Source organism: Lampris incognitus, chromosome 2 (assembly GCF_029633865.1).
Source record: "Lampris incognitus isolate fLamInc1 chromosome 2, fLamInc1.hap2, whole genome shotgun sequence".
NCBI classification, from domain to species: domain Eukaryota; kingdom Metazoa; phylum Chordata; class Actinopteri; order Lampriformes; family Lampridae; genus Lampris; species Lampris incognitus.
Genome location: NC_079212.1, coordinates 70,626,347 through 70,651,985, shown reverse-complemented (window position 1 = coordinate 70,651,985; position 25,639 = coordinate 70,626,347). Strand labels below are relative to the sequence as shown.

Genomic DNA, 25,639 nt, shown 5'->3' with positions numbered 1-25,639 from the left:
TCCACACACAGAGGACAACCTGGGATGACCCCCAAGGTTGGACTACCCTAGGGCTTGAACCCAGGACCTTTTTGCTGTGAGGCAACCGCGCTAACCACTGAGCCACCATGCCGCTGCAATCAGATAAAACCATCAGAAAATATGAAACCACGCCAACTACTGCCGCCGACACTATTACAGGGTCTAGACTCAGGGGTGGGCAACCTTATCCAGAAAGGGCCGGTGTGTGGGTGCAGGTTTTTGTTCCAACCAAGCAGTTACACACCTGGTCCCACTAACCAACCGGTAGCATCTTTGCTGAGGAACTTGATTAGGAGACACAGGTGTGTAACTGCTTGGTTGGAACAAAGACCTGCACCCACACTTGCCCTTTCTGGATGAGATTGCCCACCCCTGGGACTCTAGTTTGATCGATGCCATCGGCAAGCTACTTGTTTGTTGTATCATGCATGACACCGGATGTAGGGAGTTGTTCAGGACAAAACACAAGACAATGTTAAATGCCTGAACCCCACTACATGGTAGTGAAAATTAATTTTCATTCACATTGCAATTCACACTGTTTGACTTGACGTTGGTGGCGCAGTGGTTAGCGCGGTTGCAAAAAGGTCCTGGGTTCAAGCCCTGGGTTAGTCCAACCTTGGGGTCATGCCAGGTCATCCTCTGTGTGGAGTTTGCATGTTCTCCCCGTGTCTGCATGGGTTTCCTCCGTGGGCTCCGGTTTCCTCCCACAGTCCAAAGACATGTAGATCAGGTGAATCGGCCATACTAAATTGTCCCTAGGTATGAATGTTTATGGGTGTGTGTGTGTGTGTGTGTGTGTGTGTGTGTGTGTGTGTGTGTGTGTGTGTGTGTGTGTGTGTGTGTGCGTGTGTGTGTGTGTCGGCCCTGTGTGATGATCTGGCGGCCTGTCCAGGGGTGTCTCCCTGCCTGCCGCCCAATGATTGCTGGGATAGGCTCCAGCATCCCCGCGACCCTGAGTGCAGGATAACCGGTTCAGATAATGGATGGATGACTTAACGCTGGCGTGGACAGCATAGCTGCTTTACTGAGCACTCACCCGACAAACTTGTTCATGTACCAGCGCTGCTCTGGGACCTGGCGAGGGATCTGGTTTGTACGCACAGGATTGTCATAGGGCTGCTTGCGGAAGCCGAAGTAGTAGCCCAGGTAGACCAGAGGCATGGAGATACCAAACCACATACACAACAGTGCCAGCATGGTGGTGAAGGGAACCTGAGAAGGGGGGAGAAGAGACACGAATCACTTCAGTGTTACTGAAAAAATTAAAAGGTAGTCTTTTATGAGCTAAGTGCCTTTTTCAAATAAAATTAAAATAGAAAAGCCAAGCTGTGGCATAGATTCTACCGTAACGGTAACATTACCATGACCTTATTTTATACTCCCAAGTCACAATTTTCGAACTTGCTTTTGACACCAAGCTTAATTCTGAGCTTGCAGGTATTTGCATGTGATCGAGGCTCACCGCTCCCGAAGAGTGTTCTCCCCAAATGAAACAGTTGAGGACGAAGCAGATTCCAAAAACCACTGCAGGATACAAAGTTGCTGTCTGCAGGAGAGACAAAACAAAGCCCTCTAAATACAGTAACACACATTTAAGACATGGGTTACAATTTAAAGGACACAACCCTTATTGCACATGTAAGCAAATGGTAGCCAGCAGCAGACAGGTGTAAAACAACCCCATTTAACAAGTGTAGATCTTTCATCGCTGAAAGCTAGATGCAAATGTGCTAGACTGATCATATGAGCAAAACTAAAAAGCTAATTTAAACTCATGCACTTACACAAAATGCTCCTTTCTTCCAGCGATGGCCTTTCAGTGTGCGGTACAGTCTGCCAGCAAAGTACCCACCAAATACACTGGAAGTGAATGCAAAAACAGGAATACATCTAAGCTAATGAAGTATTATAATTTATCAAGTAGAAATAAGATAGAATGACTTTTTAAACTCTTCCCTGGGATTTAAGGCAATACAGAACTGGGCAAGTGCAGCGATAATGAAATCTTACCCCATAAACATGAAAAGGAAGCAGGAAGTAGTCATCAGGGCCCCTCTACTGGATGGAGACAACATCCCCAACATGGCCACAACTGCAACACACACAAAAGAACAAATAATGTCCTAGGTTCAAACCCTGGGGTAGTCCAACCTTGGGGGTCATCCTCTGTGTGGAGTTTGCATGTTCTCCCTATGTCTGTGGTGGGTTTTCTCCAGGTGCTCTGGTTTCCCCCACCATCAAAAAGACATGCATGTTAGGGTTAATACTTCTGTCTGTGCCCCTGAGCAAGGCATTACAAAACGAACTGGAGATGGTCCCCGGGTGCTGCACGGCTGCTGCCCACTGCTCCTAGCTACACAGCTAGGATGGGTTAAATGCAGAGCATGAATTTCCCTGCGGGGATTAATAAAGTATCTCAAAATCAAACCCAATCAAGTGGTGGTCACATGCAAGATTATTTATAACTGTTTGAACTCACATCTGCAGCAGCTTGACTCAGTACTGGCAGTGTCTTTGTCCACATCTACGTCTAAGTTTGTGTCATCGTGTGAAGTTTTTATTTTGATCTTCAATTCTTTTTTTTTCTCATTTGATGGCTGGGAGAGCTGGTGTTGGATCAGCTGAGAGAGCTTGGTCTGCTGCGTCCTGTGGGCCCAGGGACCACGGCGCTGCTCAGAGCTGCACCTGAGAGGAAACACCCAGGTGGTCTGGTGGCGGCCTCGCCTAGCTACAACTGTGCAATGTTTTTGTCTGCGTTTGTGTCGCCGTGTGAAGTGCAGGGGAGGTGTGACGAAGGTATCTGGCTGGGAGAGATGGCGTGGGATTGGCTGAGGGAGCCTGGTCTGCTGCGTCCAGTGGGCCTAAGGACCACGGCACTGCCTAAAGCTGCACTCGAAGAGGAAGCACCAAGGATGGTCTGACAGAACGTGGAAGCGGGGCAGGCTAAGCTAACTGCTAGCCCAACAGTCATCCTGGCTGGCGTTCAGTCTCTGGACAGAGGAACTTTTGGACTGTGTTGCACTGAGTGGACTGTGTTGTTAACTGTTTGTGTTTTTTTGCTTTGTTCTCTCTGTTTTTGGTGGTGTTGTTTTTGGAAATTTGGATATGTTTTTATATTTTGAGTTGCACTGTAGTGGGCTGGGTGAAACGAAATTTAATTTCTTTGTGTACGCAGTACATGACAGAAAGAGAATAAATTATTCTTGATTCTTATAGCAAACATGGTCTCGACAGGGGTTTCACAGACTAGTCGACTATCAAAACCACTAGCCGACACTGTGCATAGTTGTAGACTAATCAATTGTTCATCTGTGGTTTTAGCACTGCAGTAATTAAGCAGGGACAATGCATCTACAGCAGATATGCAGCTGGGGGCGCTGTGGTTCCAATATAGATTTGTTGGAACCATCATTTGCTACATTATGCCATGTTGAATAAACAGAATTTAAGGTATTAAGGGTGGCACAGTAGTGCAGTGGTTAGCACGGTCGCCTCGCAGCAAGAATGTCCTGGGTTCGAGCCCCGGGGTAGTCCAACCTTGGGGGTCATCCCGGGTCGTCCTCTGTGTGGAGTTTGCATGTTCTCCCCGTGTCTGTGTGGGTTTCCCCCGGTTGCTCCGGTTTCCTCCCACAGTCCAAAGACATGTAGGTCAGATGAATCAGCCGTACTAAATTGTCCCTAGGTGTGAATGTGTGTGTGTGTGTCGGCCCTGTGATGGCCTGGCGACCTGTCCAGGGTGTCACCCTGCCTGCCGCCCAATGACTGCTGGGATAGGTTCCAGCATCCCTGCGACCCTGAGAGCAGGACAAGCAGTTCGAATAACAGATGGATGGATGAGGTATTAAGAGAAGGAACGTGTCCTGCTGTCCCTGTGTTTCAGTTGAACTAGTGACCATGTTAACCGGTGATTTTAGTGACAGCAGCTGTTAAAATAATGAACAGAACACGTAGTGTCCTCCTAAAAGCCTTAATTTTAATTTAATTGATTTCATATGTGTTTAATATCTACGCTCACCATTTACGTAAGTTCAGTTGTGCTCAGCAAGACTCACTAACCTTTCGTAGTGTTTCTTCTGATGGGGGAAACACACCACAGCGGGCAGCGCAGCTGTACTTTATACCGTTATCCTCAATTGAAAACAACCCATATTAAATCATTTAACTGTAATGTTATAATGTCAAATTCCTCATTAGACGCTAGCCGCTCTGCTAATCTGTATTTGTATTCTGCTTCCGGTGTGGGAAGATGGCGACGCGAATTCACATTTGTGGCAGCCTCACCCAATACCGTCCATGCAGTGTCTTTGTCCACATCTAGGTTTTCTCTTCGTTCGATGGCTAGGAGTGCTGGCACTGGATCGGCTGGGAGAGCGGAGCGGGCTAAGCTAACTGCTAGCCCATGCAGACCGGCAGTTCTGATAACACAGAGGCCCGTCTGGCGACGGCCTCACCTGGCATTGACTGTGGTGTTTTGATGTCGTCACGAGGAGTTCGGGGAGGTGTGTTGAGGGTGTCTGGCTGGACAGCTGGTGCTGGATTGGCTGGGAGAACTTGATCCGCTTCGTCCTGTGGGCCCAGGGACCACGGCCCTGCCTGGAGCTGTGCCCGAGGAGGAAACACCGAGGGCGGTCTGGCGACGGCCTCACCTGGCATTGACTGTGGTGTTTTTGATGTCATCGCGAGGAGGTGTGTTGAGGGTGTCTGGCTGGAGAGCTGGCGCTGGATCGGCTGGGAGAGCTTGGTCTGCTGCGTCCTGTGGGCCCAGGGACCACGGCCCTGCCTGGAGCTGTGCCCGAGGAGGAAACACCGAGGGCAGTCTGGCAGGATGTGGAAGCGGGGCAGGCTAAGCTAACTGCTAGCACATACAGACCGACAGTTCTGGTAACACCAAGGGCGGTCTGGCGGCGTCTCATCTGGCGCTGACTGTGATGTTTGTTGATGTCGTCGCGAGGAGTGCGAGGAAGTGTTTCGAGGGTGTCTGGCTGGGAGAGCTGGCGCTGGATCGTCTGGAAGAGCTTGGTCTGCTGTGCCTGAGGAGGAAACACCGAGAGCGGTCTGAAAGGACGCGGAAGCGGGGCGGGCCAAGCTAACTGCTAGCCCACACAGACCGACAGTTCTGGTAACACCAAGGGCGGTCTGACTGCGTCTCATCTGGCGCTGACTGGTGTTTTTGATGTCGTCGCGAGGAGGTGTGTTGAGGGTGTCTGGCTTGGAGAGCTGGTGCTGGATCGTCTGGGAGGGCTTGGTCTGCTGTGCCTGAGGAGAAAACACCAAGGGCTGTCTGACAGGACGTGGAAGCGGGGCGGGCTAAGCTAACTGCTAGCCCATGCAGACCGGCGGTTCCGACAGTCATCCTGGCTGGTGTTCGTTCCCTTGGACAGGGATTTTTTGTTTAGTCTGGATATGCGTTAGTTTGGGTACGTGTGTTCTTGTAGTTTTTGGAAGTATTTTTGTCTTTGTGTTATACTGTTGTGGGCTGGGGGAAACGATGTTTTGTCTCATTTCATGTATGCAAGTACACAAAGTGAAATGACAAAGTGTTCCTGATTTTTCCCCACGTTAAAAGTAACTCCAAGAAATGTGAATGCTTCGTGCTGGCGACAGTTTAATTTACACAATGTAGGAGAAAAAGGACCAGACGAATATATACTGTATTGAGCATTCAATTTAAGATAATTTTAGGCTTTTCAACAGCTTACATCACCACGACAACCACGGACGCACTCAGCTGAGAGTCACCAGAACACGGTCAAACTGAAAAACTTGCAAGAAAGCAGTCATGTTGTTACTGCAGTCGAACCTCCAGCTCAGACAAGCTGGCTGGGGGTTTACTTCAATCAGATTGTGGCTGCTTTGTAAACAGCCTCAGAGCCAATCAATGACTCTGTTATTTGATCTATCCCCAGGTTGGTCCCGCCTACATTAGTTAACCCTTTACTGGTTGTATTTGATTTTGAGATACTTTATTGATCCGAAATTCCTCTCTGCACTTAACCCATCCTAGCTGTGTAGCTAGGAGCAGCGGGCAGCCACCGTGCAGCACCCGCGGACCAACTCCAGTTCATCTCCCCATACCTCGGTCAAGGGCACAGACTGGAGTACTAACCCTAACATGCAAGTCCTTTTTTTTTTTGATGGTGGGGGAAACCGGAGCACCCAGAGAAAACCCACTGCAGACACGAGGAGACCATGCAAACGCCACACAGAGGACGACCTGGGATGACCCCCAAGGTTGGACGGACCCGGGGTTTGAACCCAGGACCTTCTTGCTGTGAGGTGATGGCACTAACCACTGTGCCACCATGCCACCCATATTTGAGACCTTTTTGACAAGAATTGATCAGTGTTATTGGATGAAAAAATAGGATATATCTCCCGCGATTAATCGACCACTCAACTACTTTTTGGGATCGTTGACGACTACTGAAATGCAGTAGCTATGAATGCCCTAGGTCTCACATATTTGACAAAAATCCCAACAGACTAGGCCTGGGGTAGGGAGCCATGTGCCATGGAGAACATGTGCGTGCAGGTTTTGATTCCAACCGGGGGCCAGACCAGCTGATTTCCCTCATTAGCACACCTTCAACCAAACAGGGAGGACCAACCAATAAAATCAACCTGTGTAAAGGCAGGCTGGAATCAAAACATACAGATGGCTCTCCATGACACATGGTTGCCGCCCCCCGGGTTAGACAAACAGTACACTGTACTACAAATCAGAACTGAAATATCTAACAAAAGAGAATATGCTGCCTACTTTTTTTTTTGTACTTTACACTTTTATGTCTCAACAGCTGATATCGTCTCCTAAATATAGAAAATCTTTCACCACTTTTCACCACAAAACCACTGAAAATGGCTGTCAGGTTAATAAAGTAGATTTCTTAGATGTTAATTAAGTTGACTCATTGTATATGCAAGAACATGAGGCCTGCCCCATCACCTACACATGATCTGCACTGGAACACTTTAGCCGTTTTCCCGGTTCTCTAAAGAGCCAAAGCACAGTACGCTTGATGTGTACTTTACCTGCTACTGTTGTGGACTGGTATTTGGCAAAGGGTACATGACCCATAATGCAGCATGTTGGCAATGTTGTGATGCCAAGTACCCGAGAATTCAAGTGTGAATCAAGTGCAAACACTGGGACAGGCCCATCGAGTCAACAGAAAACAAATAATGGAGCAGTTGATACTGGCAGGTAACCGTCTCTCACTTACAGATGACAATGAGAATCATGCAGAAGAGTTGGATGCCTGAGCCCAGGAGGGAGCTGAGGATCATGGGATACTGAGGTGGCCTGAAGACGTCACCATGGACATTTTTCCATCCCGACTCCTCCATGGTGTCTTCCTGTCAGGGGCAGAGTATAACAATGAGACAGAATCATCTTAAGCACTCTCCAGCAGTGAAAGTGAGAATGAATGTGGTGATATGATTTCTATGATGTGGCTCTTATAACCTTCTCTTATAAAAAAAGTTAAAAAAAATAGAACACATGCATTTCAACAAATAAATTTACCCTTGCATTAATACATGAAATTATTGTTTACCAAGAGTCATGGCAATTTAACACCCCTTCCTCTTTCTTTTGAAGAAGCAGTAAGAAGGCATCTTGGCTCATGTGCGCTACTGGGACTTGTGAACTCTATTTAACTTTTGCACACAAAAACTAATGTAAAGAGACGTTCAACACTAGAACAACCGGGATTTCACTCCTACCTAAAACGACCGTGGGCAGTCAAAATGACTGCCGGTTTTTAAACTCTATATTGTGTCAAGATAAATACCAGTTGAGATATTAATGCATTACATATGTTAGTGTGTCTGTTAGGAAACAACTGACACCAAAATTAACAGTTTAACAACTTTAATACTATTTTTAAACAATTTAAAATGGCCGCTGTTCAACGCCTGTAAATACTGCAACGCCTCGGTGGTGGTCATGGTGCGTCTGTAACGGCGTCTGTAACCAGACATGTTGGACATAATCACAAATCAAGTTTAGACTATTTCTCTGCACTGGAGGACGCTAGTGTGATTCTAGGACAGAGCAACGAACTTCACGAAGGAAATGATGCGACCAACACACGTCATAAATACTGACATGACACACACCATCATGCGACAATACGAGCGGTTGACCGCTCATGGTCGTTTTAGGTAGATTTTATCATAACTTTTTTTGTGCAATCGATCTAAAACTAATTGTAATGCAAATATATGCAATTGTAGGCACATTCAGGGGGTGGCAGGTCAGTATCTTTATTTTCACAAAGTTATTAAACTTTGAAAATCCGAAACGGTCGTTCTAGTGTTAAATAGGTGAAGAAATTTAAAAAAGACAAAATTTAAAATATTACAGCAGAATGCTTCTCTTGCCAAATTTTTACCATTTCAAACACTTTTGTGCAACACAACCTTGAGTTTTTCTTGTTCACACGCGGCATTGAGAAGCTGATTTCATGTATTTACTCTTTGACAAGTCTATTGTTTGGCATGGTAATGGTAATGAATTTCATTCTGATCCAGCACTTAAAAATAATGCATTTTCATCATCAATTCCTTAGCATCTTTATTCTAAATCTAATGTAAGACTGGTTGAGCAAAATGTTTTTGAAATACGGCTCTTTGAAAAATATTTCCTGTTCATGTGCTTTCTAAACTATGTGACTACCACTGATCAACAACAGACATGCAAGTGTGTCCCTCCTTACGATGTCGTCTTCTCTGTTGTAGTTGGCAATGTCCTTCCTCAAGGTTCTGATGATGATCATACTCAGAATACCTGACAGAAACACGAGGGGAGGGCAAGAACGCGTCAATTCTATTCTGCTTTTTTCAAACTGTAACCACCTCTTTTAAATCAAAGCAAATAGCCCTGAGGTAGGCAAAAAATGGCAACTCTGGAAAACTTTTTTTTTTTTTTTTTGCCAGAGAGCAGAGCATTTTCTAGAGTTAAGAAAAGTGCAGCCTTTCAGAGATAAGCTGATGACACCAACTGTTTTCTGTGAGCCCAACATTCATAACCGGCTTCATGCTACTGGCAGCTGACAGTTAATGATAGAAACGATAAGTAGAATAAATACGGATAAAGAGCTAGTAGACAAAACTGAAGTTGTCAGCTTATTATTCTATATAACTCTGGTCAGTAAAAGTCAATAAGGACAAACATGAACCGTGCTGCAAAACTTTATGGTCAGTGTTTAAAGTTGCACCAAACGACCTTGATAGATAGTAGTAGCTAGAACAACTTGTTATGGACACAAAATGTGTGTTGAGCAACCCTATTTTTCATACCATGAGCAACAACTGCAGTTGAAACAGCCTCACTTCCACAAGAAAAGAGCTTAAGCAAGAACATGCTGTAAAAGAAGACAGAAATCTCCACATTTTATATTTATGTCATCATCAGATGTTACATTTGAAGATTTAAGCAAAGACAACAATGTCCAAAAAATCCATCTAAACCAAGCAGGAGGTAGAGAGCTCATTTCATCTCATCATCAGCCACTTCTCCAGGGTTGGGTTGCGGTGGCATCAAGCTAAGTAGGGCACTCCAGACATCCCTCTCCCCAGCAACACCCCCCAGCTCCTCCTGGGGGATCCCAAGGTCTTCCCAGGCCAGATTGGACATGTAGTCCCTCCAGTGAGCTCTGGGTCTACCCCGGGGTCTCCTCTCAGTTGGATGTGCCCGGAAAACCTCCAAAGGAAGGCGCCCAGGAGGCATCCTAATCAGATGCCTGAACCACCTCAACTGGCTTCTTTCAACATAAAGGAGCAGCGGCTCTACTCCGAGCTCCTCACCCTATCTCTAAGGTTGAGTCCAGACACCCTACGGAGGAAACTCATTTCAGCCGCTTGTATCTGCGATCTCACCCTTTCAGTCACTACCCAAAGCTCATGACCATAGGTGAGGGTTGGAACGAAGATTGACTGGTAAATTGAGAGCTTTGCCTTCCGGCTCAGCTCCCTCTTCACCACAACGGTCCGGTACAACGTCCACATTACTGCTGATGCTGCACCAATCCGCCTGTCAATCTCCCGTTCCATCCTACTCTCACTCATGAACAAGACTCCGAGATACTTGAGCTCCTTCACTTGAGGCAACAACTTATCCCCAACCCGGAGGGAACAATCCACCATTTTCCGGTAGAGAACCATGGTCTCAGACTTGGAGGTGCTGACTCTCATCCCTGCCATTTTTATCATGTGCTCAAATTTAAGACATCGCAGATTTGTAAACTATTTTCACCAACCATGATTGTCTCATAAGGTGTCTCATATACTTCAACAGCATACACAAGTTGTAAGTAGCAGGGATCTGGGATTTTTCTGATTATTTTTAACTCCACTGCTGCGCTCTAAAACTTTATTTTTCGATGGCTTGAACCTCACAGGAACATAGTAAAACGTGAAGCTCTGCACCTTTGCACCCAAAGATCAAACTAGCTGAACTCTGATGCTGTGAAAAATCCCCACAGGTCCAATAGAAACGAGCTGTGAAAAGGACAGTGAAGTACACCAAACGGAGAAACTGATTTTATGTCAGAATTCCCCGAGTTCTACAAAAAAAGAAAGAGCCTTCTCAAGGATGCGGGTTTTGAACCAAGCGGGCAAACCTGGTGTGTTTCAATACAGTACTTTCAAAATAAATATATCTTTACAAGGTACTTCACTCGATGATCTCTAAATGATTTTTTTTTCCAAAATGATTTTTCTACTTCCTTCCCTACTGGACTCAATAAAACTGCATATTTTGGTTGCCTAGCAACATGCCCAGATTGAAATTGGGCACTGATTATGTGCCCTAAAGATGTATGCTGTACCAAGCTGTGAGCACGGCGCACACTGTGTCCTATCTGAAAGCTGCTTAAGACTTCTAAATGGTTATATAAATAGCAAAGTTGGGGACACTACTTTACTAGCATGTGAAACCAACAGAGAGGACAGACTGGGACTGGATAAGGGACTCAATTTGAGAGTGACAGGGGATGCAGCTATGCATGATGGACAACATGCATTGTGATGAGAAATGTAGCGAATTCGGGGGGCAGCCGGGAACTGCCGCAGCCGGGACGCAAACCCCGGTCTCCCGCACCACAGGCGATTATGTCAACCAGTCGACTAAACGGTCTGACCTGTTAGCCAAGGGCTAGCGAGTCTAGTCATCCGTGGTCATTACACTACCCCCTACTTCGAGAAGCATGTCCCCGCGCATCAGCATACCAGTTCCCTCACGCCTCTGGGCGCACACAATTCCGATGGCCTCTTGGTTTCACCATCCCACTTGTGACACCAACGTAACGAATTCGGGGGGCAGCCGGGAACCGCCGCAGCCGGGACGCGAACCCGGGTCTCCCACACCACGTGCGACTGCGTTAACCAGTCGAATAAAGGGTCCGACCTGTTAGCCAAGGGCTAGCGAGTCTAGTCAACCGTGGCCGTGACACTACCCCGCTCCTTCGGGAAGCACGTCCCCGTGCTTCCACATACCAGCTCAACCCATCTCATTAGAAAGGGCATTAAAGGAGTTTTCACACTCCACGGGGCAAGTTGAGGGGGTTTTCACATCAAACACAGTGAGCGCACCACAACTTGCAAAACAAGGACAAGAACTTCCAAGACAGTGAAGACAGAAATCAATATTCCCATCTTCTGTTGTGCTGTTCACTAGAGCCGGTCCTTTTCTCCTTTATGATGCTAATCTGCTTTACACATCTGTCCCCATTACTCTTCCATCATCATCCAAGTAGAAGGGGTAGGGGATTACGTTTAATATGTTTTTGCTGAAACGAACCACTGAAGAGAAATAGCCCTAGTTTCTTCAGTAAGAATATTCAGCACCATGTATGAAGGAGCAGGTCTGCGTAGCCTCATACTGCTTTCGGAGCCAACATATGCTCAACTTGGGTGGCCTGCCCAGGTTGATTAAGACCCGCCCAGGTAGATAAAATCTGAATTCCAATTTCCCCCCCAATCAAGATATGCAATTGTCATTTCATACTGCACAGTGGACCTTCAAACCCCCCCACTTCTCAAGACAACGTGCATGTCAGGCATGCGTGACACAGCGATTCATTTGGTACATCAATTACAAAGGGAGACTGAGATCGTCACGATTTTCACCGACTGAGAAGCACAAGCGAGCAAGAGAGGATTTTCATATAACGTTCACATAGAGTGTAGTGTAGATCAACATACCAGACAGGAAGAAGACCACCACCACAGAGTTGACGATGGAGAACCAGTGGATTTGGACATCGCTCATGGTCAGGTACGTGTCCCATCGAGATGCCCACTTCACCTGGCTCTCCTGCACAGAGTGGAAAGGACACTTCGTGGTTTTACATTGCTTTTGCTGTTGTGTCCACTCATGTGTAAGATTCACACACTCCAACTCAAATATTGTAGTGCTGAACACGTGTCTGCTGGGCTTGGGGAGCCGACTGGTCACTGATGGGTCGGACAGTTAGGTACAGAATGTTTTGTACCACAGAGTCTCAACTATTAACATACAAACCTCCCAGTGGACAGAGTAGGTGAAGAGGACCTCGTTTTGCTTGGTCGGGTCGATCTCCTGTGGCGCGGAGCCACTGGCCTCAGGCAAGGTGCACATCTCGTCAACATGCTTCAGGTCTGAGAGTAAAGGCAAATACAAACCCTGAGTGTTTTTAAGAATGAGATGACACAAGGAAAGCTTCTCTTTTTTTTGTGTGTCATTTAAGATTTATTTGAACAATATGATAGAAAGTGACAGAAAAGGTGGCAGCATTGGACAGGCAGATGTGGCACTAGTGGGTAATTAAAATGAGTTCATGAGGTGAACCCATAACTTTGCCGATACATGGTAAACAGCTTAGTCTGCTCATACCTGGGGCACTTAAAATGGCACAACAAACAACTTTTTTGTGGGACAAGATGAATTTGAACTATTACGCAGTGTCAAACACAGGCCTACCTAAGTCTATTTGGAGCCCAGTTTCATTATTCTCCACTGTCATCTGTCTAAGAAAATTATGCCATACATGACCGAGAGGACAATCCCCCATCACGTCCTTGTCACCATATGCTCTGCTTCTGCATGCTCAGCATGACAAAAGACTGTCCACGATCACACACACTCACTGCTCCCCCCCCCCTTCTCAGAATTGTACTTGGCCAACTACCCCACTCTTCCAAGCTGTCCACTCTGCCGATCCGAGGAGGGCTGCAGACTACCACATGCCTCCTCCCATACATGCGGAGTCACCAGCCGTTTCTTTTCACCTGACAGTGAGAAGTTTCACTGTGGGGAAATAGCGTGTGGGAGGATCACGCTATTCCCCCTCAGTTCCTCCTCCCCCTGAACAGGTGCCGCGACTGACGACAGGAGGCGCTAGGCACTAGTGCAGTGATCAGGACACATACCCACGTCCGGCTTCCCACCCGAAGACATGGCAAATTGTGTCTGTAGGGACGCCCGACCAAGCCGGAGGTTAACACAGGGATTCAAACCGAAGATCCCCGTATTGGTAGGCAACAGAACAGACCGCAACACTACCCAGACGACACACACTCACTGCTTATTGAGTAATTATTCTGTGACTCACTTCGGCTTCTATTAAAGAAGGCATGCTCTTGTAAAGCCACAGCAACTGTGCTGCACTTCTGCCTTGGCGTGAGTTGTACCAGTGCTAACACACAGCACAATTCCTGTGGGCATCCCTCTCAAGGCTACTTAACTAAAGCTACACTTAACTATGGGTCATCTGGGTGGCGTGGCGGCCTATTCCGTTGCCTACCAATACGGGGATCACCGGTTTGAACCCCGTGTTACCTTCAGCTTGGTTGGGCGTCCCTACAGACACAATTGGCTGTGTCTGCAGATCGGAAGCTGGATGTGGGTATGTGTCCTGGTTGCTGCACTAGCGCCTCCTCTAGTTGGTCGGGGCGCCTGTTCAGGTGGGGGGTACTGGGGGGAATAGCGTGATCCTCCCACACGCTACATCCCCCTTGGTGAAACTCCTCACTGTCAGGTGAAAAGAAATGGCTGGTTACTCCACGTGTATTGAAGGAGGCATGTGGTTGTCTGCAGCCCTCCCCGGATCGGCAGAGGGGTTGGAGCAGCGATTGGGACGGCTCAGAAACGTGGGGTAATTGGCCAAGTACAATTTGGGAGAAAAAGGGGAGGGGGGGAAGCTAGACTTAAATATTTTCTTCATACACTAAAGCACTTTTATAGACTAAAGACCTAAAGATCTAATAAGACTTGTTTTAGGGCTCACAAGTCACCCCACCCAGTGCCTCCAGTGCAGATCACCAAAGACATAAAATTATGACATATGAATAAATACTGAAGTAAACATCCTCTTCCTCAATGACTGGGAACCACTGAGAAAGTAACAATGTGTGTAGGTCACCCACCGTCTACTTTGACGCTCTGTGGCACCACCTCGAACCGTACGACCCTATAATCGTGGTCGTTCCCCTCCTCCAGCCTCTCTCTATGGTAGTACAGAATGAAGGACAGGTGGTTGTGCAGATAGAACTGGGAGGGGGAAGAGAGGAAGCAAGACACAGGTCAGCATATTTCATATGGACAAATTTCTCGTCATGTGCCTGTGAATGGACATTCACTATAAGAAGTAAAGCAAACCAGGGATTTCAGTTTACAGATTAGCATCATTCAGGAAATAAGCTTTCATTATTTTTGCATCACTGCAGACAATCGCTGTTGTGCCATCTACCCTTGTACCAAATCTCTTCATGAATAGTTTAAGAGTTGGCTCTACCCTAAAAACAAATGAATCAGGACTAACATCTACCTTGTTGTTGTCTGCAAATCCCAGTCTGTAGCCATGTTCAAACTGGATGTCCTTCACGACGTCCTTCTTCTGCTCATCCTCTCCTCCTGCGTCTCTGTTAGGGTAGAACTCCAGCCTGGTGGCTACTGGAAGATTATCTGCAATACTGAAAGACAGAATTTGCCCTGTCAGCTTTGGTATTACATGTTTACATTGTACATTTTATATGATGTTTGCAGATGACATTGTGATCTATAGTGAGAGCAGGTTGCAGGTTGAGGAGAGCCTGGAGAGGTGGAGGTATGCACTGGAGAGAAGAGGTACGAAAGTCAGTAGGAGCAAGACGGAATACCGATGTGTGAATGAAAGGGAGGACAGTGGAATGATGAGGATGCAAGGAGTAGAGGTGACAATGGCGTATGAATTTAAATACTTGGGGTCAACTGTCCAAAGTAATGGGGAATGCAGAAGAGAGGTGAAGAAGAGAGCACAGGCAGGGAAGAGTGGGTGGAGAAGAGTGTCATCAGTGATTTGTGACAGAAGGGTAAAGGGAAGGTTTACAAGATGGTAGTGAGACCAGCTATGTTATATGGTTTGGAGACAGTGGCACTGACGAAAAGACAGGAGGTGGAGCTGGAGGTGGCAGAGTTGAAGATGATAAGATTTTCATTGGGAGTGATGAAGAAGGACAGGATTAGGAACGAGTATATTAGAGGGACAGCTCGGGTTGGATGGTTTGGAGACAAAGCAAGAGAGACAAGATTGAGATGGTTTGGACATGTGTGGAGGAGAGATGCTGGGTATATTGGGAGAAGGATGCTGAATATGGAGCTGCCAGGAAAGGGGAAAAGAGGAAGGCCAAAGGAGGTTTATGGATGTGGTGAGGGAGGACATGCAGGTGGCTGGTGTGACAGAGGAAGATGCAGAGGACAGGAAGAGATGGAAACAGATGATCCGCTGTGGCGCCCCCTAACGGGAGCAGCCGAAAGTAGTAGTAGTAGGAGTAGTAGTTTTGGTATTACATGTTAGGCTAGAAAATTGTACTGTTTGACATGAAAATGTTACAGTAAGGGAGAATCAGGTCATCTTAAGGATGCGACCGGGAACACTCCAAAGCCAAAGCCTGTTATTGCATTACAGAATTTTAAACTGCTCAACTATCTAGGAAGCCGTGTGTCCAGAAGAAGGAAACTATATGCTGAGTGTTTCTGTACAACATTACAAAGAAGAGACGTGCTCATTTCAGCAGACAGGATGGGCTATTACAAGCTACCAATACCAAGACAAATTGCTAATTGTGATAATTTCATCTAATAAGGCTGTTCACACCTAACATGTCTGATTCGGTTTAAACGAACACTGGTGCGTTGCATCCGTTTTAAGGTGGACTGGTTTGGGCAGGTGCGGATTGTCATACAAACGGATTGTCACATACTGAGACTGTGTGAAAAGGTGGATCTTGGTCAGCATCCAAGAGAACTGAGGTGTATCTTCTTTCTTTTTTTCTTATTTTTCTTTTCTTTTTTTCTCCACAGTTTTATACAGCTAATTACCTCACTCTTCCGAGCCGTCCTGGTCGCTGCTCCACCCCCTCTGCTGATCTGGGGAGGGCGGCAGACTACCACATGCCTCCGATACAGCCGCTTCTTTTCACCTGACAGTGAGGAGTTTCACCAGGGGGACGTAGCACGTGGGAGGATCACGCTATTCCCCCTAGTGCCCCCCCCCCGAACAGGTGCCCAGACCGACCAAAGGAGGCGTGAGTGTAGTGACCAGGACACACACCCACATTCGGCTTCCCACCCGCAGACACGGCCAGTTGTGTCTGTAGGGACGCCCAACCAAGCCAGAGGTAACACGGGGATTCAAACCGGAGATCCCCGTGTTAGCCGGCAACGGAATAGACCGCTATGCTACCCGGACGCCCACCTGAGTTAATTCTAATGAGAGTAAACAAAGACTGTGGCATTCTGGGAAAAGACAAAGGCTCCACCATGGAGGAGATTGAACAATAAGATGGAAAATAGCTTTGAACACCAATAAATAAATAACGGGGATGCAGTGAAGCCACATGTCCACACCCGAGACCAGCTCTTAGTAAAAATAATTATGTCCACACCAAAGACCAGCTCTTAGTAAATATAATTATGTCCACACCAGAAACCAGCTCTTAGTAAATATAATTATGTCCACACCAGAGACCAGCTGTTAGTAAATATAATTATGTCCACACCAAAGACCAGCTCTTAGTAAATATAATTATGTCCACACCAGAAACCAGCTCTTAGTAAATATAATTATGTCCACACCAGAGACCAGCTGTTAGTAAATATAATTATGTCCACACCAGAGACCAGCTCTTAGTAAATATAATTATGTCCACACCAGAAACCAGCTCTTAGTAAATATAATTATGTCCACACCAGAGACCAGCTGTTAGTAAATATAATTATGTCCACACCAGAGACCAGCTCTTAGTAAATATAACCAGAGACCAGCTGTTAGTAAATATAATTATGTCCACACCAGAAACCAGCTCTTAGTAAATATAATTATGTCTATACCAGAAACCAGCTCTTAGTAAATATAATTATGTCCACACCAGAGACCAGCTGTTAGTAAATATAATTATGTCCACACCAGAGACCAGCTCTTAGTAACTATAATTATGTCCACACCAGAGACCAGCCCTTAGTAAAAATAGTTATGTCCACACCAGAGACCAGCTCTTAGTAAAAATAATGATGCAGTCCATTACTTTAGACTTACTGATACAGCCTTACTCAACTGCTTTAGATAAAAATGAAAACGACACGGAACAAGTATCTGGGTTTTGGGTATCTGACATGGTCTACTAGTGTGTGAAGCTCAGCGAGACAGCGTGATGAAGAGTGTGAGGCTCAGCGAGACAGCGTGATGAAGAGGGCTGCTCACAGGTGAACGTAGTACTCCTCCTGGATGCGCTCAGCCACCAGCTTGCTCTCCTCCAGGGTAAGTGTTGTCTTTTTACACACCACCTCACATTTCTTGTCCTGGTTCATCGCAACGTTGTAGAGTGTGTTCACAATACGGTCCCCGCGCAGCACCTCTCCTATACAACGACAAGTTTTTGACAGTTTTTAAATGAGTAATCTTTTTACATGCAAATAGGGTCCTCTTCAGACAAACACGGTCAAAACAAACAAATCAGTGCGTGACTGAGTGGACAAATATACATTGTTTGGATTCCCCCCCCCCCTTTTTCTTGCCAGCTGTACTTGGCCAATATCCCCACTCTTCCAAGCTGTCCCGGTCGCTTCTCCACCCGCTCTGCTGATCCGGGTAGGGCTGCAGACTACCACATGCTTCCTCTCATACATGTGGAGTCGCCAGCTGCTTCTTTTCACCTGACAGTGAGGCGTTTCACCAGGGGGGATGTAGCACGTGGGAGGATCACGCTACTCCCCCCTGAACAGGCGCCCCGACCGACCAGAGGAAGTGCTAGTGCAGCGACCAGGACACATACCCACGTTCGGCTTCCCACCTGCAGACACGGCCAATTGTGTCTGTAGGGACGCCCGACCAAGCCGGGGGTAACACGGGGATTCGAACTGGCGATCCCCGTGTTGGTAGGCAACGGAATAGACCGCCACACCACCCGCACGCCAATGCATTGCACCTCTAGGAAGGATGATAACCAATTCACAGGGGAGCACAGGGGTAAAGGACAACGTACCCAGGTTCTCTGCCTTGTAGAGCACAGCCTGTGGCTTGCAGAAAGGCAAGGAGTAGTACTCGTACGGGAGCTGGGTTCGGGAGCTTGTCAGCTTCACTGCCTGAAAAAGAAAAAAAAAAGTTATCCAAAAGAGTGACTGACTGGACAGTGCATATAATGGTGGGTAGAAATGCATCTGTAAAAGGTTAGGTTGTGTGACACTGGGACTCGTGTTCACGCACAGGTCTGCCCACAAAACGAATATAGGAACTATTGAAGAACACAAACATTTGGCATTCACAAGTTTTCACTCATTTTGGATTCTTTCACTGGCAAGATCAAAACTTAGGGGCAGTGTAGACCTGTCCAACACAAACGCACAAAGCAGCCCTGCAGCTCAAGCAGGTCTTTATGTATGCATCGGTCTACACATTAATACTAGATAAATTACTATGACCACTATCCAGCCATCCATTATGCAAACCGTTTAGCCTGGTGTCAGGGTCGCGGGGCTGCAGGAGCCTATCCCACAGTCATTGTGTGGCAGGCGGGGAGACACCCTGGACCGGCCGCCAGACCACCACACAGGGCCACGACAACAACTAATAGATTATTATAGTTTACATTTTGAAATTCAATACGTAAGCAAATTTTTTTAAATTGATGTAGAAATGCCATTGGCAGGTCAGAACAGGGTTTTAAAACCCAGGAGGAAAAGCAGAGGCACAGCTATCAAATACACCCTGACCTATCAAATACACCCCGAACTATCAAATACACCATAAACTATCAAATACACCCCGACCTATCAAATACACCCTGAACTATCAAATACATCATAAACTATCAAATACATCCTGAACTAAATACATCCTCAACTATCAAATACACCCTGAACTATCAAATACACCCTGAACTATCAAATACACCCTGAACTATCAAATACACCCTGAACTATCAAATACACCCTGAACTAAATACATCCTCAACTATCAAATACACCCTGAACTATCAAATACACCCTGAACTATCAAATACATCATGAACTATCAAATACACCCTGAACTATCAAATATACCCTGAACTATCAAATACATCCTGAACTATCAAATAAACCCTGAACTATCACATACACCCTGAACTATCAAATACACCCTGAACTATCAAATACACCCTGAACTATCCAATACATCATGAACTATCCAATACACCCCGAACTATCAAATACACCCTGAACTATCCAATACATCCTGAACTATCAAATACAACGTAAACTATCAAATACACCCCGAACTAACAAATACATCCTGAACTACCAAATAAATTCTGAACTATCAAATACACCCTGACCTATCAAATACACCCTGAACTATCAAATACACCCTGAACTATCAAATACATCCTGACCTATCAAATACACCCTGAACTATCAAATACACCCTGAACTATCAAATACATCCTGAAGTATCAAATACATCATGAACTATCAAATACACCCTGAACAATCAAATACATCATGAACTATCAAATACGTCATGAACTATCAAATAAAACGTAAACTATCAAATACACCCTGAACTATCAAATACAATCTGAACTATCAATTACACCCTGAACTATCAAATACAACCTGAACTATCAAATACACCCTGAAGTATCAAAGGCATCCTGAACTATCAAATACACCCTGAACTATCAAATGCAGCCTGAACTCCTGCTCGATACCCTCCTGCACATTTGCTGAGACGGTGATGTTTCAGTGTTTCTTTAGGTCAGTTCTGCCAGCAACACTGACATTTGAATTTTGAAACTTATTTTGTCTTTTAAAGCTGCTCCACAATGAATTTATGTTGACTTTGGTTCCTCCTGTGGACAAAGTCGGTAGTGTTTCGTGAACTTCATCTCACATAATCACTGAAATTTGCTGCAAAAGACTGTGTCCCTTGTAGCAAAATGCAAAAGAGGCATATGCATGTATGCATGCATGCAGCCAATCAGAGGTTCAGCTTAGCAAGTCAGTGCACAACGTACATGCTAGTTGGCCACCGGCTGTAGTCTTTGTGGTGTGTTCAAGAGCTACTTTTTGGCTCCTACAGCAGGTGACGTGAGGCGATGCAACAGTCGGCCTTCATCGCCGCTAGTCGGTTTAGTGTGTCTGGGCCCTAAGACACCCCAACCCCCTCAAAAAACGTTCCATGGGCTAATGTAAGTATTGTGCCATATGAAAAGTGCTAACCAGAAATTAAAACGGCCTTTACTCATTATTTGGTCACACAGATGGCGCCAATTTACACAGCACAACACACACAGAGAGAAAGCAGAGTCGGGGTTCAAACGTTGAATATTATACTGCTAGCACTACTTGTTTTTGGTCAAGTGGGGCAACAAAGCCTTACCAAAGGCTCTCCAAAGGAGTTGAATCAAGTGCAACTGGACTTGGTATATATACCAAGTCCAAGTCCAGTTGCACTTGATTCAACTCCTTTGGATAACCATGACCTAGATGAATGAGAACATTCACAGACATCTTACCGGAGGCTCAATCTAAATTTACTGAATTTAAAGCTTGGCCCTGTGGCCTGTCCAGGGTGTCTCCCTGCCTGCCGCCCAATGACTGCTGGGATAGGCTCCAGCATCCCCGCGACCCTGAGAGCAGGATAAATGGTTCAGATAATGGATGGATGGATGGATGAAATTAAAAGAGATATCTTCATGCTGTTTCTGAGCACATTTTTAACATGGGTGGTTTCAATTACAACCGAAAGGTCGGTGTGGTTTCATGATTTCATAGCTATTGGCTACTGAAATTCAGGGCGGTCGTGTGGGTGTGGCTGGGTGGGCTAAATACTGGGGTTAAAACGCTTGCTGTTTGCCGTAGAAAAACTAGAAATTCACTGGTGACAGCCCCCTTCCTGCTCTGTCGTCACTTTAAAAAAAAAAGAAAAAAAAGGGGGCGAGTGACAAGACCACCGACAGCAGCTTTGAGGTTGAGGATGGGGAAGTGGAAGACGATTCCTCTTTCTCAGTGGAAGTTGACTACTTGCCTCACGAATATGTTGCTCAGCCAATACAACGTCTCCGCTCTTACAGCATCCCACTACGGACACGCCTTCGTGACGCAGCAAGTTAACACATTTTCGCCAACTGGAAATCAGTTACTCGACCACCGATATCTCTCGTCTGGCCATAAATGTGATTTTAGGGTTACCACTTGTCTCATTGATGACATCCACACCCCTTACATCGATTAACAACATGAAAAGTTGTATTTTGATGCATGTAGCTCTTTAAAGTAAGGAGTTTACCTCAGACAGGAAGTATACTTCTCCAGTGATCACCCTGGAGAACACATTGACTATTGTTTAAGAGTGGGTGTAGCTAGCTAGGGCCTTGAAGAAGAGGGGCAGTATCTTTCACCACTGACAATGGGGAAGGTCCTCCTCAATCCTCAAGGACTCTGAGCTCAATGGTTGGATCAAAATCAGTCGTTTGTTTTGGCCGCAGGTTTCATCTTGCCGTCAGTAAATGTTTTTCACAGTGTGTTAAAAAGTCTAAAACGTTTTAGTGAACTTCCCAGGACTGCTGACCTAACGTCCTCATCACACACACTGTCTGTCAACTCCGTGTATGGACTGGTTACCACACGGCTGACCGTCGAAAACGCTAAGCTTCGTTGAAGAAAACAGCGATACAGCAAATTGCAATCATTGCATGAGGATAATTTCATGAATGGGGAAAAAGCACTTGTAGTTTGCCATTTACTGCATTATGACTTAAAGCTGAAAGAATACACTGTTTACAGTGTCTCTCCCAGTCCCGTTTATGACCCCGCCCCAGATTCAGCTACCGCTAGTGGCAACTTGCACTTCGGTACAAAAAACAAGCAGCTGACAGGAAACTTGTATAAGGCAAGATATGGATGGATATTTATATTCTATATTTTATTTAGATTATGAGTTCATATAGCTATATGACCACTTCTGCCGTGCAACCACAAAGAGCTCCTGGTAGGGAAACTCTATTCACCTTTGCAATGATGAGGCAGATGAACATGGAACGTCAATGAACGTCAATTAGCAGTGAAAGTATATGTGATAAGAGACGACATTCAATCTCAACTGTTGAGTCTTATTCATCAAGACAGGCAAAATATGACCGATTTCCTGCTATTTACAGGATATTTGTTTACATCCTGCTATTATCTATATTAAAATTGCCTGTATAATTGGTGTATTTTATGATTAAAACATTTAAATTCTAAAGAATGACGGAATTTGAAATAAGTTTCAAACTTTTTGGTTTCTTCCTCCAAATTTATAATAAGAATCCGAACTGGGATTCGATAAGCGAAAAGTGCAATCAATAAAAGTCAAACAAAACCCAACCTTAACACTGAATACCAGCGAGGTAGCCATTTTTTTTATCATAGGTCGAAAGAAAAAATAGATGTTTTTATTTGTGTAGAGCATTTACTCCAGATTCTACAAAGATTTTGCATATTCGACATTTCATTCAGTGTGGACTTTGTTAGGTTGATTTTGTGGATCACCAAAGGCAATTTTAAAATTTAACAAACTAACATCATAATTTGGAAACAACTAAGACATAAACATCTTTGCTGTAAAGAGCAGGTTTCCACAGTATACTGTTGTGGCAGTGCTTTGACCACTTCATAATAGAGGAGCGAAAAATATATATTGAAAGTCATATCCAAATTGTAATATCTAATCATAAAAATTGCAACATTACTTTTCCCCCTATATCATGCAGGTCTAACGTCAATCCAATGTGCTGAAATTACTTTTAGCCAACACCTTTTCTAAGTGAATGTGAATTGTGAAAGGCAATATAGGTCACCTATAATTTGTATGTTTCAAAGAGACAAAGACAAAAATGAAAATCAATCATTCAAGCCAAAAGAATGATCAAACATTATGACTGACAAGCTCATGCAGAGGAAAACTGACAGATGAATGTTAAACATTTCATGACATATAACGAATAAAAAGGAAAGGCAACATCAATTTTGAGCTTACCTTAATCTCTACAAGCTCACTTTCACGAAAGTCTTGGGGAGCAACCCCGGGAACGTAGAAGGGCTGGACCACAGGTGACAGAGACAACAGCAGCAGGGCCAACCACGTCTCCTAGAGCAAATACATTAGCACACAAAAAGGCACTTAATATCATCATTATTCGGCTATTATTATTGTTATTATTATTATTATCATTATGCTGGGCTTTCAAAGCAAAAACACCTGCATGGAACAACTTAGAACAAATGTACTTTAGGTACAGTATGTACAATGCATATGAAATTGTTAATTTAACATATTAATCATACACCATTCACTGACCTAACGTTATACTATCAAAATCAAAACAACTGCCGAATGAGAGACATGCGACGTGACAATTCATGGACCCAGAGTTGTAAGAACTGCCTTACTGCCAAGTGAATCTGAACATAACTGAAAGGAAAACTGCTTTTAAGAGCCAACTAAATGCACACTGCTGTGTCGAGGTTATTACATGACACACCAAGACACTTCCTCACAGATGCTGTATCTGCAGGGAAGAGCAAAGACCAACCCTGCCAGTGTAATACTGCCTTGCCATGAGAGTCAGGCTTGTGTTGGCCTGGGAACGACTGAGTGAATAGGTGCAATGTTGATTCAACCATCTCCAGTTACACAAAACATTGTTACATATCTTCTGGAACCTTAAACAGACTGGATCAGTCACATCAGATCACATTAGCTCTTTAATATAGTTACTTATCTTACAACCAGTGTCTTGTGCACAATTATGTTTAGATGTGATTTTTGTATCTCTTAGGATGAAAAGATGAGCTTGGTTACCTGGTCTGACCAGGAAACCCTTTCATTCCGATACATAGTTGCTACCTTGACTTGAGTAAAGCTAGCGGCGGAAGAAGACATGAGGGGGAACCTGCAAACGGCGCTCCAACACGGCCGGCTAACGTTCCGCAGCCGACACACAAGCGGGGGGGAGACCACAGCTAACTAACTAACTAACCAATACCTGCACACCTCGAAGACGACAACGTTTCGTAGGCGTTTGTGGGTGCGTTCGGCTACAATCCTGACATTACCTCTGCCTGTGTCAACAACGACCGCAATAAGGACGCTAACGGCTAACAGGCACTCGAAAAGTTATGCTAACCACCTGGTAGTGGCCGCGACAAGCGTCGTCGTGTCACTCGAAACCGAGCGGAGCCGCGCCGCGGCCGCACGGCGCGTTATGCGGAACCACGGGACCCCATTTGAGGGAGAAGCCCGTAACGCGAAGCCACACCTGGCTGTCAAAACTATGTGGCTAACTTCGGCCGGCTAGCAAAACCCCACAGCAAATGCGTTCCCGTCAAGACAGTCGATCCGTGCGCGGACGACACCGGACGCGTCCTCGTCCGCCGCAGCAGACCCCCGTAGAGCCGCCGGGGCTCGTCTCGGCGATCTGAGGGGGGAAGGAAAAGTACTTTGGGGGGGGGGGGGGAACGTTTCGCTTTCCCACTTACCATAGCCGCTGCCGCCATCTTGAATACACGTGTCATTAGTGACGTCAGCGGAAGCGCTGCTGCTGTTGACAGAGGCCTGCGCTCGAGGGGACGCTGTGTTTGAGTGAGGATGAGGAGGGTAGCAGCACGCGGTGCATCACACAACTAGTTACGGTTTTAGGAACATTCAGCATTCATAAGAAGTGCACTTTATGAATGAGTTTAAACAATACGGCACCATTTTATTTAAACTTTAAAAAAAAAGCTATTAAGACTTTTAAGTTACTAGGCGAAATTTAAATATGCTGCATGCAACACAAAATCTGGTATTGTAAAATGTATCTTTTTTTGGGGTTATTTTGTCTCCTTTTTGTTTTTGGGTAACACTTTAGTATGGGGAACATATTCTAAGCAAAAAACTTAATTACTAGTGAATTAGTAATGATCAAGATTTCACTTTAGTGTGGGGAACATGTTCTAAGTAACAAAAACTTAATTACTAGTGAATTAATAATGATCAAGATGTCACTTTAGTATGGGGAACATATTCTAAGTAAAAAAAAACTTAATTACTAGTGAATTAGTAATGATCAAGATGTCACTTTAGTATGGGGA

General features: G+C 45.4%; 1 protein-coding gene across 1 annotated transcript in view; it reads right to left on the bottom strand.

Annotated features, from left to right (window-relative positions):
- The window catches only part of tm9sf4 (transmembrane 9 superfamily protein member 4), a 41,522-nt gene extending 16,438 nt beyond the window's left edge, over positions 1 to 25,084 (bottom strand). The window contains exons 1-14 of the mRNA XM_056272917.1: positions 25,046 to 25,084; positions 23,544 to 23,654; positions 18,529 to 18,628; positions 17,748 to 17,904; positions 14,835 to 14,979; positions 14,434 to 14,557; positions 12,551 to 12,666; positions 12,232 to 12,343; positions 8,745 to 8,815; positions 7,248 to 7,380; positions 2,035 to 2,116; positions 1,809 to 1,884; positions 1,487 to 1,570; positions 1,061 to 1,236 (exon numbers count right to left, since the gene is read on the bottom strand). Of these exons, the coding sequence (XP_056128892.1) occupies positions 1,061 to 1,236; positions 1,487 to 1,570; positions 1,809 to 1,884; positions 2,035 to 2,116; positions 7,248 to 7,380; positions 8,745 to 8,815; positions 12,232 to 12,343; positions 12,551 to 12,666; positions 14,434 to 14,557; positions 14,835 to 14,979; positions 17,748 to 17,904; positions 18,529 to 18,628; positions 23,544 to 23,654; positions 25,046 to 25,081 (1,523 nt within the window). The 5' untranslated portion in view covers positions 25,082 to 25,084. The remainder of the gene's footprint in view (positions 1 to 1,060; positions 1,237 to 1,486; positions 1,571 to 1,808; positions 1,885 to 2,034; positions 2,117 to 7,247; positions 7,381 to 8,744; positions 8,816 to 12,231; positions 12,344 to 12,550; positions 12,667 to 14,433; positions 14,558 to 14,834; positions 14,980 to 17,747; positions 17,905 to 18,528; positions 18,629 to 23,543; positions 23,655 to 25,045) is intronic.
- Between the last annotated feature and the right edge of the window lie 555 nt (positions 25,085 to 25,639).